This window comes from Diceros bicornis, chromosome 31 (genome assembly GCF_020826845.1).
Source record: "Diceros bicornis minor isolate mBicDic1 chromosome 31, mDicBic1.mat.cur, whole genome shotgun sequence".
NCBI lineage: Eukaryota > Metazoa > Chordata > Mammalia > Perissodactyla > Rhinocerotidae > Diceros > Diceros bicornis.
Genome location: NC_080770.1, coordinates 25408487 through 25424953, shown reverse-complemented (window position 1 = coordinate 25424953; position 16467 = coordinate 25408487). Strand labels below are relative to the sequence as shown.

General features: G+C 60.3%; 1 protein-coding gene across 1 annotated transcript in view; it reads left to right on the top strand.

Moving 5' to 3' along the window:
• Positions 1 to 6532, top strand: part of CD82 (CD82 molecule) — a 50343-nt gene extending 43811 nt beyond the window's left edge. Inside the window, exons 7-10 of the mRNA XM_058527103.1 lie at positions 2355 to 2456; positions 4829 to 5029; positions 5278 to 5361; positions 5627 to 6532. Of these exons, the coding sequence (XP_058383086.1) occupies positions 2355 to 2456; positions 4829 to 5029; positions 5278 to 5361; positions 5627 to 5704 (465 nt within the window). The 3' untranslated portion in view covers positions 5705 to 6532. The remainder of the gene's footprint in view (positions 1 to 2354; positions 2457 to 4828; positions 5030 to 5277; positions 5362 to 5626) is intronic.
• Positions 6533 to 16467: the final 9935 nt, after the last annotated feature.

The window sequence follows — 16467 nt, the reverse complement described above, 5'->3', positions numbered from 1 at the left end:
GAGAGTGGGTGCAGGGCAGGCAGATGCCGCAGGCGGCCCCTGCAGGGATGCACTGAGAGGGCGAGCATCGTCCCGCCCTCCCTCCCTGCTCCTCCTGGTCTCAGCATCTTCCTGTTGCCAGGGTGACCTCCCTGGGCTCCCAGCACGGCCTCCTGGGCGTTGGGATCCTAAGGCATCGGCCCCAAGCTGACCCAGCCCCTGCAGCCCTGCTCCCCGTGCCTGCCTGTGCCTCTCAGCCACATTCTGGGCTGGAGGATGATGTGGCATTTCCATGGAAACCACCCAGCCTCAAAGGAAACCACCCAGCTTCCATCACCTTCTCATTTCAGGGGGCCTGAAACAAGGAAGTCTGGGCTGCTGTGGCAGCCACACTGGGGTATAAATAGGGCCTCGGTCGGCGGGGGACGGTGGCTGGGGAGGATGTGAGGGAGGCGGCTCTGCATGCTGGTGCCTCTGGGGACCCCCCCCTTTCCACGGCTCGGGGATCGTCTGTCACTGGGAGTTAGAGGTGGAGCAGAGGTGGTCCGGGCAGAGAGACCCAAGACCTGCAGGTGGACAGCCCTAGCTGTGTGACACGGGCAAACCACTTAGCTTCTCTCGGCCCTCCTTAAAACTTCTCCCACCTCCTTCAAGGTGTGGCCATGTGCTTTAAATGCTGATAGAGCTTCCTGGGTAAAAACTGGGGTTCTGGAATCGGACAAGCCTGGGTCCAAACCTCAGCTCTTCCGGATGTTTGCTGTGTGACCTGCGGCAAGTTAATTCACCTCTCTGGGCCTCGTTTTCTGCATCTCTATAAAGAGGGACTGAAGTCAATACATAGACCACAGGCCTGCTGTGAGGATTAAAGGGAGATAATGCATTAAAAGTGCTCAGCACAGAGTTGGTAGCGACAAGCTGTTGATAAAAGTTAGCCACTATTGTGATTTGTTACTGATGGGAAGGCTTTGTAAGTTGTAGCGCACTGTGCCAGCAACACAAAAATGATCATGCAAGAGTTTATTGAGAGGGAGCCGGCAGAGAGCAGTCCTGGGGCGGGGCTGCCGGGAGGGGGGCTGGGTTCGCAGGGTGAGTGAAGGGCCGGGGCTGCAGGTCCATCCGGAGGATGTGGCTTCTGTGAGCCCAGCGTGCGCGGGCAGCCTGTGGGGAGCTGGCGGAAGCCCTGCTTGCAGGGTTCCGAGCCAGGCTCTGAGCCTGGAAGCACCTGTCCCGTCTCCCCAATTCCCCTTTCTCAGCAACCAAGGGGCAGGGGCGCGGCTGTCCCCTGGGTGCCCCTGCCCCTGTCGGGCCCCTCGCCCTGGGATCCACAGCCCCAGCAGGTGGCGGTGACCAGTCTGTCATGCAGGGGAAGGCGCCTGAGCAAAGTCCACGGGAGGGGCCAGGGTGGGGGCCGGCTGGGGCTGGCTCTCCGAGGCCCCCACACCTGGGGCCGGGCTTCTCGGGCCGAGGGAGGCCCTGTTCTCCGCTCTCGGCAGCTCTCGGCAGGTTTCGGGTTTGCGTCCCTCTGCACAGCTGACTGCTTCCTGCCAAGATCCCCAGTGAGGGGCCTTTGGGGCAGAACCCTTTTGTTCCTGCAGCCCTCGTCTGCCTTCTTTGTGAATCAGTGTTTTCTCGTGGAATTAGGGAAAAGCAGATACTTCACTCTTCCTCGTCCTGAGCACGGTGGGGGATGTGGAGGAGAAAGACGATAAATCCTGAGAACAGATGAGCGTGTAATGCCGATGCTACGAAGAACCCTTGCGGGATCAGGAGGCCTGGGAGGGGATGGAGAAGGGCTGGTGTTCTGTAGGGTGGTCCAGGAAGGCCTTTCTGAGGCAGTAACAATTGAGCAGAGCCCTGAAGGAAGTGGAGAAGAGAGCCATGGTAATATTTCGAGAAAGAGAATCCCAGAAGGCGGGAACAGCAAGTGCAAAGGCCCTGAGGCAGCGTGCCTAGCACAGAACAGCAAGGAGGCCTGTGTAGTTGAAGCAGTGGAAGCAAGAACAGAGAAAACAAGGTCTGAGAAGAGCAGGGGCCAAATGAAGTAGAGCCTGTGGGCCACTGAGAGGACGTTGGCATTTGTCCTGAGGATGGTAGGAGGCCACTGGAGCAGCGACATGGAAAGACTCGTGTTTAAAAAGTCACATGGCTACTGAGTGCCGAACAGACAGCAGGGCGGGAGGGGATGGCCCTGACTGCACTGGGTTAGCATGGGGACCAGCAGGGGGCTGGCACCCAGGGAGTGCCAGGGAAGGGGTTGGAACGGACGGTGAAATGCCGTGAGCGCGTCCCCAGGGCTGGGGACCGGTTCAGGAGATGTGACCGGAGGTGGAGCCGGGTCCGGGGAATCTGACCTTGCTCCTGCTCTCCCTCTGCAGGTGAAGCAGCAGATGAGCGACATCGTGATCCAGCTTATCCGGGACTACAGGGACAACAAGGATGACAGCCTGCAGGAGGCCTGGGACTACGTGCAGGCTCAGGTAGGGTGGCCGTGTGTCTGCGTGTCTGTCTGGCCGTCCGTGGGCCCAGATGCGCCTGACGGAGGACGTGCTAGCGGGTTTGTACGTGAGCGCGTGATTGATGGGGCGGGGGCTCCTGAGCAGTCCCCTCCTGGCACCCCGGCCGCCACCAGAGTCCCTGCTCGGGGCCCAGGGACCTGGACGCTGCTCCGCGGCTCACGGTGTCCCAGCTGGGGCCAGAGAGGGGGCAGCTCTCAGCCCTCTCATCTCAGGCCGGGTGGGGGAGTGGGGGGCTCCGCCCTGGGGGTTACGGGACTGGGTGCCAGGCTGATGTGCTGACGGGAGTCCAAGTGGAGGTGACCTCTAGGGGAGGAACCTTTTGGGGTGAAAGGAATGTTCTATCCAAACTTTGATCCAGGTGGAGGTTATACTCGCATGTGTGTAGAGACTCATCAGGCTGAATTAGTGCGCTTAGTGTATGTGTATTCCACCTCAGTGACAGAGAGACAGACCGACTGACGGACGGACTGACTGTCCCACTGGGTTCCCAGCCGGCCTTGGTGGTGACCCCACCGCCACACACACTGTGTGTGTGATCTGTCCTGGCTGTCCCCCGTTTCGTGGTCCCAGATGCTGTGTGCTCTTGGCGGGGACCCGCCCTCTCTGGGCCGCGGCCTGGTCCTCTCTCCCGTGAGGGCGCTGGGCACAGTGGTCACTGAGGCCCTGCTGCCTTGGGGGAGGGCCGTGGGGCGGGGGCTGGGCGCACACGGGAAGACGCCCCGTCACACCTTTGGTTTGACCCACGACTGCTAAGCTCAGGTGGAGGCGGATGTCCCGGGATGACCAGGCGCCACCCTGCAAGGGGCCTGGGGGAGAGGGGTCCCTTGGGAGGTGGTGAGCGCCCCGCCGTGGGAGGTAGTGGACTGGCTGGGGGATCCTGAGCAGGCAAGGCCTCTGGACGCTTCTGACGCCTGTCGGACGCTGCTCGAGACGGCGGCTGGGGGCCGAAGGTGCGCAGGCCCCGAGGGCTGGGACGCCGACCCGCCGCGCCCTGTCCAGACCTGCGGGCCCAGTTTCCTCTCTACAGAGTGGAGCCACGGCTCCGCGCTCACGGGGATGAGTCCATAAATGACCGTGTGCCGCGTTGGCGGTGGTGTTTTATTAGTCACACAAGCACTGGCCGGGGGTGGTGGCTGGGCACCGACCTTGGCCCGCGTCAGGGCAGGGCCTGGAGAGGAGGGCTCTGCCTGTGTGGGGAAGGGCCAGGGAAAGCTGCCTCGCGTTGCTGGGGTGCGGGAGGGCTGGGAGTGCCCCCCAGAGGGCCAGCCTTTCTGCCAGAGACCAGGTAGCTGGGCATCTGCAGCATCAAAAATGAAACCTGGGCTGGGAACTGCCTGCAGCCGGGAAGCCTGAGCGTGCTTGGCATGCCCCCTGCTGGCCGCCCGCCGCCCTGAGATGGGGAGGAAGAAGGTGGGGGCGCCAGCTCACCCGCGCTGGCCCCTTGATCCTCCAGGGCCCCCAGCATAGTGCTGGCATCATCCCATTCTCCAGATGAGGAAACCAAGGCTCAGAGAAGTGCCTCGGCTTCCCACGCACAGGGCGGGGCCAGGATTTGAAGGCACCCGCCTCCCCTTCACCTTTCCAGGGCATTTCCAGCCCAGGCCCAGCCCCTGGGATCCCAATCCTGTCGGAATTCAAGCCCAGATGTTATTGATCTGAAGCCTCTTGGGGTCCCCTTCATGAGACCCATGGAGACCCCACTTAGCACACGGAGCCCAGAAAGGCTTTCTTTGCCTCTGGAACTAGAGCGTTTTCTCTGCTAAAAAGGCAGAATTGACCACGTCTCCTTTTTTGCTTTGGCCACCAGGAAGCTCAGAGCCAAATCTCAACTCTGGCACCTGAAAGTAGGACTGGCCTTCCCTTGTTCTCAAGCCCTGGGCTGGGCACTTTGCCTGCCTTGACCCATTTAGTCCTAACAGCCCTGTGAGTTAGGGATCTTTGTTGCCCCCATTTTGCAGATGAGGAAACAGAGGTTAGTACTTGCCCAAAGTTGAGCAGCTGGCTGGTGGCGGAGCTGGGATTTGAACCCAGGAGCCTGACCCCAGACCTCACCATCATAACCAGATGCCGTCTGCCCTCCCTGCGTCCCGCACCCCTCCGTTCTGTCTTTCCACTTGAACTTCCCTCCTATTCTGCTTTATATTTTTGTGGTCCTGATTTTTGCTTCCTACCATGTTCATGGTTTATGGTGCGTGTTTCCTGAAAGCCCCTGTAAATTCCTGTGGCTCACAAAAGCCGGAGTGAGACCCCGACTCTAATCCCGCCGTGTGGCTGGGACCCGGGAGGCGGCCCCCGGAGCGGCCTGGCACGAGCAGCCTGTCCCCGCTCTGCAGGTACAGTGCTGCGGCTGGGAGAGCTCCTACAACTGGACGGACAACGCCGAGCTGATGAATCGCACCAACGTCACCTTCCCCTGTTCCTGCAAAAAGAGCGAGGGCGATGACAACCTCCTGGAGAGGAAGGGCTTCTGCGAGGTCCCGAGCAACACGAGCCAGAGCGGCAACGACCCCGAGCAGTGGCCCGTGTACAGGGAGGTGTGTGGGGGCCGGGGGTTCAGACACTCGGGACGCCCAGGCTGGCCTGGCCTGCCGCTCCTCTCTTCCTCCCTCCACTCAGCTGTCCTGCCTTTGATTCATCTGTTCCTTATCGTTTATCCATCCAAGGAGCATGCAGACCCCTCTCCGCGGGCCCTCTGGGCTGGGGGCCCCTCCTGGCGATTCTGGGTGGAGTGGGCGACGTGGCGTGGGTGGCGTGGGTGACGTGGCCGTGTCGTCCCTCGCAGGGCTGCATGAAGAAGGTGCAGGAGTGGCTGCAGGAGAACTTGGGCGTCATCCTGGGCGTGTGCGTGGGCATCGCTGTCATTGAGGTGGGTCCCCCCCGCCCTCCCCACACTCCGTCCTCTCGGATTGTCCCTGCTCCGCTCATGTTCTTGGGGAGGCTGAGGCCCTGCGGCGAGCCCGGCCCGAGCACCGTCCCTCCCTGGCCCCTCTGCCGCCCGACTCCCAGGCTGGTCATGAGGCCCTCATTGAGGATCCGCTTCATCTGGAGGAAACCTGTGTGCGGACCTGGACGGCGAGATGCCGCTCCGGGGCCTCTGGGGGACCAGCCTGACTCGCCCTCTCCCTCCACAGCTCCTGGGGGTGCTCCTGTCTGTCTGCTTGTGCCGGCACATCCATTCCGAAGACTACAGCAAGGTTCCCAAGTACTGAGGCAGTCGCTGTCCCCAGCTCCCTGCCCGTCCCCCAGCCTCGGGCGCCGGGGCTCCCAGGCTCCCTCCTCCAGGCCCGCCTCCCCCCTCACTGCCGAGGCCCCTTGCCCGTCCTGTGCTGGCTGGAAGTGGGGGGCTTTCTGGGGCCTGGACCCCTCTCCCTGTCTGTCTGCCTCCGGCTTTGAGCCCGGCTGTTCTGTGGCTCCTCTGCTCCCCGCCTGCAGGGTTCTCTTGGCAGCTCCGAGAAGATGCTGTCCGCAGCACCCCTGCGCAGGTGGGCTGGGTTTCTACCTGCTTTCAGGGCTGTATATAGTGTGGAGGGGAAATGTATTAGAAACCGGGGTGGGGGTGGATCAGGCGCCTGGGGCTATCAGGGACTGCCCACTGCGTGGGTCAACTCGTTTTCCACTTTGATGCTTATGTATTTGGTTTTCACATCTTCATTAAAGGTGGTGGGAGAGGGTGGGCTTTACCTGACTTGGGAGAGACACCCCTTCTCCAGGCCTGACCCGGGCCCACCCAGGCAGCTCAGATGCGCCTGGCCACCACGTGGGGGCAGCGTCCGGGTGAGCTGGGCCGAAGGGGTCTGGCCTGGCCCTGGGCTGCTGAGGGAGTCAGAGGGGCGCACCCTCAGGGCGTGGCACCCAGCTGGCCCTGCATTCGCCTGGACCCCGAGCTGTCCAGGGAAGGGAGCGAGCCTTCTCCTGTCCTCCGCCCCCGGGAGTGGGTGGGTGAGGCTGTGCCTTGTAGCAGGGAGGGGCTCCGTGCAGAGTTCTGTAAAAGACGCTGGAGATTTGACAACTGACTTGATTAAAGAGGCTTTGTAACAATCCAGCCTGCTGTGGTGGGGACGCTGCTTCAGGGGTGGAGGAGGGGCGGAGCGGAGGGAGCCGGGGTGAGCAGAGTGGCTGGGTCTGCAGGAGAGGGGGGCGCCCTTTCTCGGCATCTCCGGCCCCCTGTTCAGCCCTGGGGAGTGTGATGCCCGGCCCTGGTCCGTCTGCCTGGCTGCTGGCGCGGCTGCAGTTTGATTTGTGTGCGGAACCAGGTGTCGATCGTACCTCTAGGTTCCTGCCTCTGAGACCAGGGTACAGGTGTCCCCAGAAGGGACACAGAAGTGGGCTGGGTGGGGGATGAGTGAAGCCACAGGATAAGCGTGGCCTCTTTCTAGAGCATCCACTTTGTACAAAGGAAGGAAACATTTATGCATTAAAGAAATGTGAGGGGGTAAGGTGAGTTGTTCCAGCAGGACCACCAGGTGGCGCTGCAGCCCTAGCCGAAGAGCCTGAGGACCCCAAAGTTGTTCCCGGTCGCCCCAGGCCTGTGGGTCTCACTCCAGTGGGAGCGCTGGTGAAAATGCAGATTCCAGGGCTCAGGAATTCTGAGGTGGCCGATCTTGGCTGGGGACAAACATTGCTTTAGATCCTTAGGCCCTGATAAGATGTAGCCACAGACGCTCCCCAAAGAGAGAAGGAGTTGGGGGGGCGTCCCGGGCCAGACAGCTTGTCCTCAGTGAGGAAAGAGAGGGCAAACCTTAGTGACGGTCTAACTCTCGGTCTGAACCTAATGAATTTCTTGCAAGAAGCTTTCCGTGGCTGAAATCCAGGGCACGTCCACTTTCAGGCCTGCGGGAGGCACTGGGCACGAGACTGGGGGCTGAGGAAGCCTTCAGCTCCGGGGCTGCTCTCTGCCCCAGTCAGGAACTCTCTGCTGAGGGCTCCCAGTAAAGCCGTGCCAGCTGATTTTACCTACAGCCTGCCTCATTCCCCAAAGGCAGTAGATGTACTAAAATATAAAACATAACAGAGAAAATATACATGTGAGAGGAAGTGTAAACGTGGATGAAATAAACACAGCCGAGTGGCCCACCCGGGTGGTGGCCCATGCCTGCTAGGCCCATAGTGTGCTCTCCATGGCTGTGCTCACAGAAGACGTCACTAATGGATCCTTGCTCTCATTTCCTTAGCCCCAATGCACCCTGGCCATGCTTGCGGCTGATATCACTCATTGCAGCCTCAGAATCCTTCTCAACTCAGCACTATCTATCCATCCATCTGGTTGGAATACAAAATGAAAGCAGTTACCATCCTTGAGCAGCTCTCATTGTTTAGTTGAACCATATATAATTTTGCCTCTGAGCTTCCTGGTGGTCAAAGCAAAAAAGGAAACCTTCGTTGGTTGTATAGCTCTCATTTCCCAAGGTTCCCTCATGCCTAGCTACTGGGAAGAATGTGGCTATCTGGAATCTAGGGTTCAAGACCACCCTCACACGCACAAACGTGATAGCCCTTCATGACTGGAGCGAAAAGCGTAAATGAGCTACCGTGTGCCTGGCCTCGTGCTGGTTATTGGCAGTGATGGCAGAAGCTGTGCCGTCTGCCGAGAAGGGACTGGGAAGACGTGCAACAGCTAGGTGACAGTTTTACGCAGCTATTGGCACTCTGCACTTGCTCTGGACTAGTCCCACGGACATGTATTAACTGATTTACTCAGTACAATCCTATGAGGCGCGTGTTCATTGTTATCCCCATTTTACAGACGGGACAATGAAGAACAGGAAGTTAAATCATTTCCCCAACACTCCGCTGTTACTGAGAGGAGCTGGGAGCCATACCTTGGTCATCTGGTTGCAGACAAGGGGAATCTGGGTCTTCAGCTGGACTTGGAGCTGTGTGCGGTGGGGATGGGTCTGACTCAGCTTGGAGGTCCCTCGGTGCCCACATCACTAGGTCTCGGGCGGGGTTCGAGGCCACCCACCCCCCTCTTTGTCTTGAGAAGGGCTCAGCTGGTGGGCCGGGCAGACCTGAGTTCAAATGGAGGCTCTGGTACTTCACAGCCGCACGACCCCTGGCATGCCCCTTCACCTCCTGGACCTCCCTTTCCTCATCTGAACGCTGGGACGTTGACAGGCCTGGTGAGACTCAGGTGACGTGGAGGATGTGGAGCCCTCAGCTAGGTGCCCGGCCCCCCAGGAACCCCAAACCAGAGTGAGCAGCTGTTCCCCTTGGCTCTGCCCATCTCACAGTGCTCCCAGCTGAGCAGACATCTTTCCGGTCTCTGTCCGTGGCAGCGGAGGGCATGAGGGTCATACAGGAGGTGGGGACTGAGGAGCACAGGGCCCTGCGGGGTGGGTGGCAGGAGAGTCTGGCTGCCGCATGGCGGAGCCTTCATCCCATTCAGTGACACCTGCAGCTGGGAGCCCCCAGCGTGGCACCCGGGGAGAAGTAGGCAGGAGGGGCCTTGGGTGCTCCAGACGGGTTTCTGCCTGGCCATCCCTGAGGTTCCATCAGGCCCTGGAGTTGGGGACAGTACCCTGGGCAGGGCCAGCAATCAGATGAGCACAGAGAAACTGGGGGCCCCTTTCTCCCCCATGCACACTTCTCCTCCGCAACCCCCCGAGGCCTTGGAGGTGGGAAGAATGGGGGGCCGGGATGGTCCAAGAAGCCGAAAGCCCTCTCCCCAGACAGCAGCAGTAGGTGCTAGCTGGGCAAGAACCAAGGGTGAAATCCGGTGGGTCAGGCCCCGATGCGCGGGCCGCTGGGCTGAGGCTAGGGATCTGAGAAGGTGTGCGGCCAGGGAGACCTGAGGTAACTGCTGTCCCAGCCACCTGTTGACCTCCAGCTGACGTGGGACCAGGGAGGGGTGTCAGCTGCAGGTCCCCTCCAGGGCCTTGGCCACCTCCGTCTCGGGCAGGCAGAGGGCCGGGAGGGGAGTATGGAAGGTTCTCCCTGGCCTGTCTTCACGGTCCTGTCCTCGTGTGGGGGCCCCTCCCAGCTGCACCCTCAGGGAGGGTTCAGGGAGTCCTCAGGGTGGCTCTTCATCGGTTTCTTGTCATCAGGAGCCAGGGGCCTGGGGTTGAGCCCAGCTCCCCCTCCCTCCTCCTGTGTGGCCCTGGGCCGCAGAGAGTGGGGTGGGCTCAATGCTGTGTTCGCAAAATACTTTACAGAAGGTGGAGAAAATGCCAGAAGTTGTTCAGGGCGTGGGCTGGATTCCCCAGCCTGCTTCCGCGGGCATGTCCACCTCTGAGGCGTGTCCCGGGCCTCGCAGCGGGAGAGCACCGCAGCCAGGCCTGGAGCCCCCGGCTCTGCCTCTAAAGGGACCTCCGGCCTCCGCTGACTGGCACCGCCCCAGATTTCCCGGGACTCCCCGGGCACTGCTGTGTTGTCAGACCGTGGCCCTAACTTTTGTGAAATCCGGTCACTCCGCACTGAGCCCGCTGCCCCTCGCTCCTTCCTCCTGGGGACGACCCAGCCTCAGCCGCCCTCCTTGCCCCTCAGGCCCAGAAAGTTCCATAGGAAGGGACCATAGTCCAGCTGCTCTAATTCCGGGACGGGATGCTGTAGCCAGTCAGCCGTCTGGAGCCCGCCTGGGCCTTCCATCCTTCCTGCCTCCCTCCCGGGGCTGCTGGGCACCTGAGCTGCTACGGGGCCTTCTGTGGCTGTGGGGGCCACCCCCAGCTGCCATCTCTCCCACCAAGGCCCAGGCCAAGGGACATGCTGTTCAGAGGACTGCACATGGGCCCCACGGTGGCCTGGCTGCTGAGCTAGTGGGCAGGAGGCTGCCAGGGTGCCCCGGGCAGTGCCCCCCACAGCTCCCTGGGGCCAGGCAAGAGTCATGGGTGGGCGCCAGCTCCCTCTCTGGGTCCTTTGGGGAGCCGATGTCAGTGCCCAGGAAGCTTCCGGGAAGCTGGACTTCAGGGGGCTGTCCGGCGTGGCCCCTGACCCATGGGAGTGGAAGCCAGAGTGGGCCTGGGATGGGTCCTTCTGTGTGGATTGGCAGGAGGGGCAGGGGCGCCTAGGGGTGGGCCTGGGGGCTTGTTGTCAACCAGTAGAGAAATATTTCAATGTTTTCATAACTGGCATGGCTGTGTGGGTGAGTACGGCTGAGTGTCAGCCCAGTGTGGGCACACACACGCACACACACACATGTGCACACACAGGCCCTGAAACCCCCTGAGAGCTCAGTCCATGCCCAGCTGTGGGGGACCCCAGCTCTTCTCTCAGACTAAGCCGTGGGTGGCCAGTGGTGGGCAGGAAAGGCTGAATGTCCGCCAGTCTGGAACATTCCATACCTGCCCTGGAGGATCACCCTGGCCGGCAGACCCCAATGTACCTGTTTCCCAGCAGAGCCTCCTCCAGCCCCCGCCTGGGGTCTTCCAGGTGAGCCAGTCCCCTGATGGAGGAGCAGCAGGCTGAAGGGGTCACTCACGACACTGGAGTGTCCAGCCACCAGGGCGTCTCCGGGGCCAGGGCCGCACCACCTCCTTCCCCCGCAGAGGGACAGAGACCTAAGTGGCCACACTGCCTCAGTGCAGCTATCTGGCTGCTCTCTGGGGCCTTTGGAACCTGTGGGCTGAGGTTCGTTCATTCATTCATTCATTCCATGAGTACTTAGTGGGCACTACTCTGTGCCAGGCCCCGTTCCAGGCTCTTGAGAACACAGCAGTGAAGAAACCGACATGGCAGCTGTGTTCTGGGGAGGGTAGGGAGCCTTGCACACTCACTAGTATACACCTACACACGCAGACACGTGCACACACACAGCACACGCATGCACACAGCCGCCAGCTGCTGACAGCACGGCCCATGCAGGGCTGCTGCGGGACCCCTGGGGCCCGGCCCAGGCCTCTGGCATCCTCTGGGAGGAAGAATAACGACCAGCCAGGGGAACAACAGGAAAGGGGGCGGAAGCGCTCACCGCTCGGCCCTCTTCCCCCCAGCCACACTCCACTGGGAATCAGCAACCCCATTCCCACCTGAAATCAGATAAAACCTAAACAGCTCCTGCTCGCAGAGGGGACTGGCCGAGGGACCTCCCGTCTCTTAGCCGTCTGTAGAATGGGGCTGTAATTCCTAACTCCCGGTGCTACCGTGGGAATTCAGTGAGATAACGGAGATCGCAAGCTGCGTCCTGGTGCAGCCTGTTCCCATGACGTCCAGCTTCGGGGGGAGTCCCCATCCCCTGCGGGCGGCCCTCCAGGGACGGCAACGGGCAGGCGGGAGAACTTGGTGCCTCTGGGGCAGGAACTGCTGGTTGGTCCAAGAGGCGGGGACTGGGGCAGGAAGACATCTGTGCCCAGCCCCCTGCCCGGAGGGGCGGAGCCTCCTCACTTCTGGGGAAGTGCGGCCGGGTGGGAAGGGCCTAGAGGACATGGGGCTGTGAGCCCCCACCGCCACCCCCCATCCCCCCGCTGTCCCCTCTGAAGTCATTTCCCCAGCACCTGCCTTCTGGGCTGGAGCTGTGTCAGGCCCAGCGCCAAGCCCCAACTTGCCCCCTAGTGTCACCTCAGATGCCTCAGGCAGGATCCTACCCTCTGGGAATAGGAATGGGCTTCCTGCAGGATGCTGGAGTGTGGAGGTCCCCTCACCACAGGCACAGCTGGAAGTGCAGAGGGGCTGGAGGAGAGGGGAGAGTGGCAGGTGGAGCTGGAGAGGCCCCGCAGCCTCCTGGGGGCCTGTGGGGGCAGGAAGGGGTGCTGGTGGCAGCCGACAGGAGTGAAGGGGTCTGGTCTCTGCCCTGTGTCACACACGTGGGTGAGCCCAGCTTGGGGCTTCCAGGGTGACAGGGACCCTGTGATCAGCAGCCGATCCCCCTGGCCCTGCTTCATGGAGGACTCAGGAAGAAGAGCCGGGCTGACTCTGCAGGGTGAGGCAGGAGAGAGGGCGGGCGGCCAGCAGGCCAGGGGGTGCATCTCCTGGCACCCCCTCTCCTTCCCAGGCCTCATCATCCCCACCACCACCACCATCACAGCAGCCACCGTTTACCTAGTGTCACCCTTTAACCTCACACCCCAGAGAGTAGCCACGATGGCTCCCCCCGCCCCCTTGCGGTTGTGGAAACCACGACTTGGAAAAGTTAAGTCGCTGGCTGCAGGCCTGCCCCACTGTGCAAACCTGGGAGGAGTCACTCACATTGTAGTCTAAATAAGTGGCTCCCCCTGGAGCTGGCAGTGAACACCAGTACAGCCGCACACGCCCGCCTGCGTCCACGGTCACGGAGTAAGTGCAGAAGCTGGGATTGGCCCCGGGGCTGTGGCTCTGTGTCTGGTGCCCTCTGCAGTAGGCCCCCAGGTCAGTGGGAGTAAAGACCCCAGTTCGGGACGTTATGTTCATCCATCCGTGCAATTCCTGTAGGACGCCCGCCATATGCCAGGCTCTGTGGAAGGAGTCGGGGCTCACCGAGGTGATTATAAGGTCCCTGATGTCATGGAGCTGACAGTCTGGGGGCCACAGTCAATACACACAGATATAAACCGGAAATGCACCCTGTGTGGGGGACAGATGATCAGGATCCTGTCTCTACCTGCCTAAATGCACAGAAGCCTGTCCTCAGGTGGACTGTTGTCATCTGACGTCCTCAATGCCTGGGGCACTGCGGGGGCGGCCACTCCACCAGGAGACTGGGCTGGCCCAGAGTCCGAGAGGATGCACAGGAACGAAATGTGCATATGAATGAGACCAGGCACCCCTGCCCCCAAGAGGAACTGACAGGCCTCCTGTCGACTCACCAAGAGCAGGAGGAACTTGTCTGTCCCTTGTGGTGGCCTGAGATGCCTCTTCAGGGAGAGTTTCTTGAGTTTACTTAGCAGACAGCTGGGGCTGCCTGCGGGGAGGGGTGTCTGGTGTGCTGTGTGTATTTCTCTCCCCCGAGGAAGAAGGGACAGGGACTCCGCGGGTTTCCACGGGGGATGCACATCATCATGTCCCCGTGATCCCCGTGTGGGATGTGTGTGGCTGGCCCCGTGCGGGCCTGGTCTCTCTCCATCTCCTAAGGGTAAAGGGATTTGAAGGTGGCCACCTGGCTGGGACCAGGGTGGGGAATGGAGCCACGAAACCATCTGGGAGAGCAACAGGCTTTGCTGCTGGTGTCACAGGGCAGAGTGGGAGCTGAAGTGGGGTCCATGCACTGGGAACCGAGAAACCTGGTTCCTGTCCCCTGCGTCCCCTAATTAGCTGCACTGTGGTAAGTCGTTGCGGAAATGGTCATGCTATTCCCCTTCCAGTACCAATGCCCTCTGCATCATAGTTGTGCAGCTGGCTCCTCCCTGAGTCTCGGCTGGCCTTGTGACTTGCTGTGGCCAGTAGAAGGCGGGGGACTTTTGAAATTCCCAACACGAAGAATTGTGAGCTAAATAAACAGTGGTTGTTTTAGGCCCCTAAATTTGGGGGTGGTTATTACGCAGCAGTAGCTGACTGATACAATGACTTAGGTAATAATAATAACAGCTACCGTTTGCAGAGGGCCTACTGTACACCAGGCCCAGTTCCAAGCTCTCGACCTCATTTAATCCTCCCAACAGCTCTGAGAGTCAGTAGTTGGATCCTCACTTTACAGACTAGAAAACAGAGGCCTGGAGAAGACACAGCCCCCTCTAAGCTACTGGAACAGTCAGAGGCAGAGACAAGATTAAAGCCTGACATCTGTCTTCACGGCCTCAGTCCTGAATCTCCTTTCCAGACGAGCCTCAATGTCAGCGAGCGCCAGCAGCCCTCGAGAGAGCATAATGTATTCTGCACACAGGTGCTGACGTCATGGAGAATGTTCTCAGCCTTCCGCTCCCCAAGAATTACGCCGTATCTCACCCTGCCCTTTGCTCACCCCCAGCCAGGGCCTCTAATTCCCTTGTGCTTTTAGAAAGAAAGACAAAGTCATGGATATTGGGATCATTTCTTTCTTTTTTATTCCATCTCCTATTTAATCAGCAGATCTTGATTGAGGGCCTGTCATGTGTCCACTTCCAGAGTGTTCTTTCTTTTGTGACATTTCCTGGGCCCCTCACTCAGTGCATGTGACCCTACAGCAGCACTGGGGTAGTCGGGATCGTCCCACTTTACAGGTGGGAAAACTGAGTTTGCAGAGAAGTGAGGTGGCCACTCCGAGGTCACCTAACCAGGGTGTGGCCAGGACACGATTCTGTCCCAGGTTTGGCTGAATTCAGGCAGTCTCTTCTTACTCTGTCACCACAGCTGTGTCTTTTTCAAAAGGGGTTTTGAAATTTCCCTGGGCTCTGTGTATGGCAGGTAGGGGGCTGGGAGGCTGAGAGGAGAAAGGAAGGGGAGTGGGGTGTTGGAAAATGTTCCCTGGCTCCCTGCGCAATGCTCAGGCCCCGGGTAATGCTGGGCGGCTCAGGCTGAGGAGCAGGGGGCATGTGCTGGAGGGATGGAGAGAGAACCGCAGGCTCCTTCCTGCTCCCCCGTGTCCACAGCTGACAAGTCACAGCCGTCCTTCACCCCCGCCTGCCCAGGCCGCCCCTCGGTTTAGCTGCTGGACCGTAGCCGTCTTCCAGCACCAGACACTGGGCACCGCGCCCTTCTCCTCTTGGCTGGACTGTGTACAAACGGGGAATTCAGGGGCAGTCCGGGCTGTCTCTTCGTTCTGGGCGACCACTCCCCTAGGGTGGAGGCTTAGCTGTAGGACCCCAAGGTTCCAGAACCCAGTCCCTGCCAAGGCTGCCTCCTCCAGGCTGGCAGAGGCTCCACCCAGGTTCCCTGGCCGATCAGAATCTACCTGCAAGGAGACTTTGCGTGGCCCAAGAGTCATAACAAGACCCCTATGGGAGCAGGAGGGGTACAGAGGTGAGGGGCTAGGAGGCCTGAAGGTCCTCTAGGCAGTGGGGGGACCTCGTATTCCACAACCACACGTGGCTGCCCTCCCCTGGGGCAACTTGGGGGCTGGGAAGATCTCTACACGGGGGGCCCTCACTGGCTGAGAAAACTTACACAGGTCACTCTGCCTCTCTGTACCTCCATCTCTTCTGTAAACCAGACAGAGGGCCACGTGCCACACAGACACGTAATAACGCTTAGTAAGGGCTCGGCACTTTGCACGCATTGTCTTAGCTCTTCCCTGAAACAAGCCTAAGACCTAAGGATTCTTAGCATCCTCCCCATTTTACAGGTGAGAAAACTGAGGCGGCTGAGCAAGGTTGAGTAGCTTGCCCAGGGTCGCATGGCTGGTGAGTAGGTGGCCAAAGGGCATTTGGACTCAGCTACCCCGACTCCCAGCCCAGGGGCTCAGCCTCCTGGTCGCTGGCCTCCCTTCTCGGGGGAGGTGACATTTGCAAACGCGTGGAGGCCCTGCCGGATTCATCAGCTGCTGGTCAGGCCGCGCTTCCACGCTTGCTCCGTGATGCCCTGGAGTAAGTGCCAGCCCCAGACTTGCCCAGCAGCCTGGACTCCCCGGCTGTGCTGTCCTCCTCAGAAAGCAGTGCTGTTCCTCCAGGCCCTGGAACAGTCTCCCTCTGTTCTCCCGCCTAATTCTGCTCCTCCTTCAAATCAGCTGCCCTCAGCACACTCCCTAACGACATCGACATCGGTGGCCTTGCTGTGCCCTCCCATGGCCCCTTCCTTGGGAAGATGAGACGGTACTGCCTCCTGTCTGCCCACACAGGGGCTACGGATTCGAATCCAGACTCTGCCCTCCCAAGATGAGTGGTCATCAGCAGGTGGGTTAACCTTTCAGTTCCTCCCCTCAGAAATGGGCAAGGACTCAGTGCATTAGCACATGTGCAGGCCTAGAGCTGCTGCCTGACTCAGAGCAGCCTCTCGATGCCTGATTCCGGCATCGTTTCCCCATCGGAGCCCTCCTGACGGTAAGTTGTAATTGCTGGTTAGGGTTTGTGTCTTCTCTGCTCAATTCTAAGTTCCTTGAGAGCAGGGACGGCTCTGGCTTGTTCCTTGCCCTGTCCCCAGCTTGGAGCACCGTGCCTGGCCCATAATGGGCACTTAATACATATTTGTTGAATGAATGAATGAGTATAATGGACCC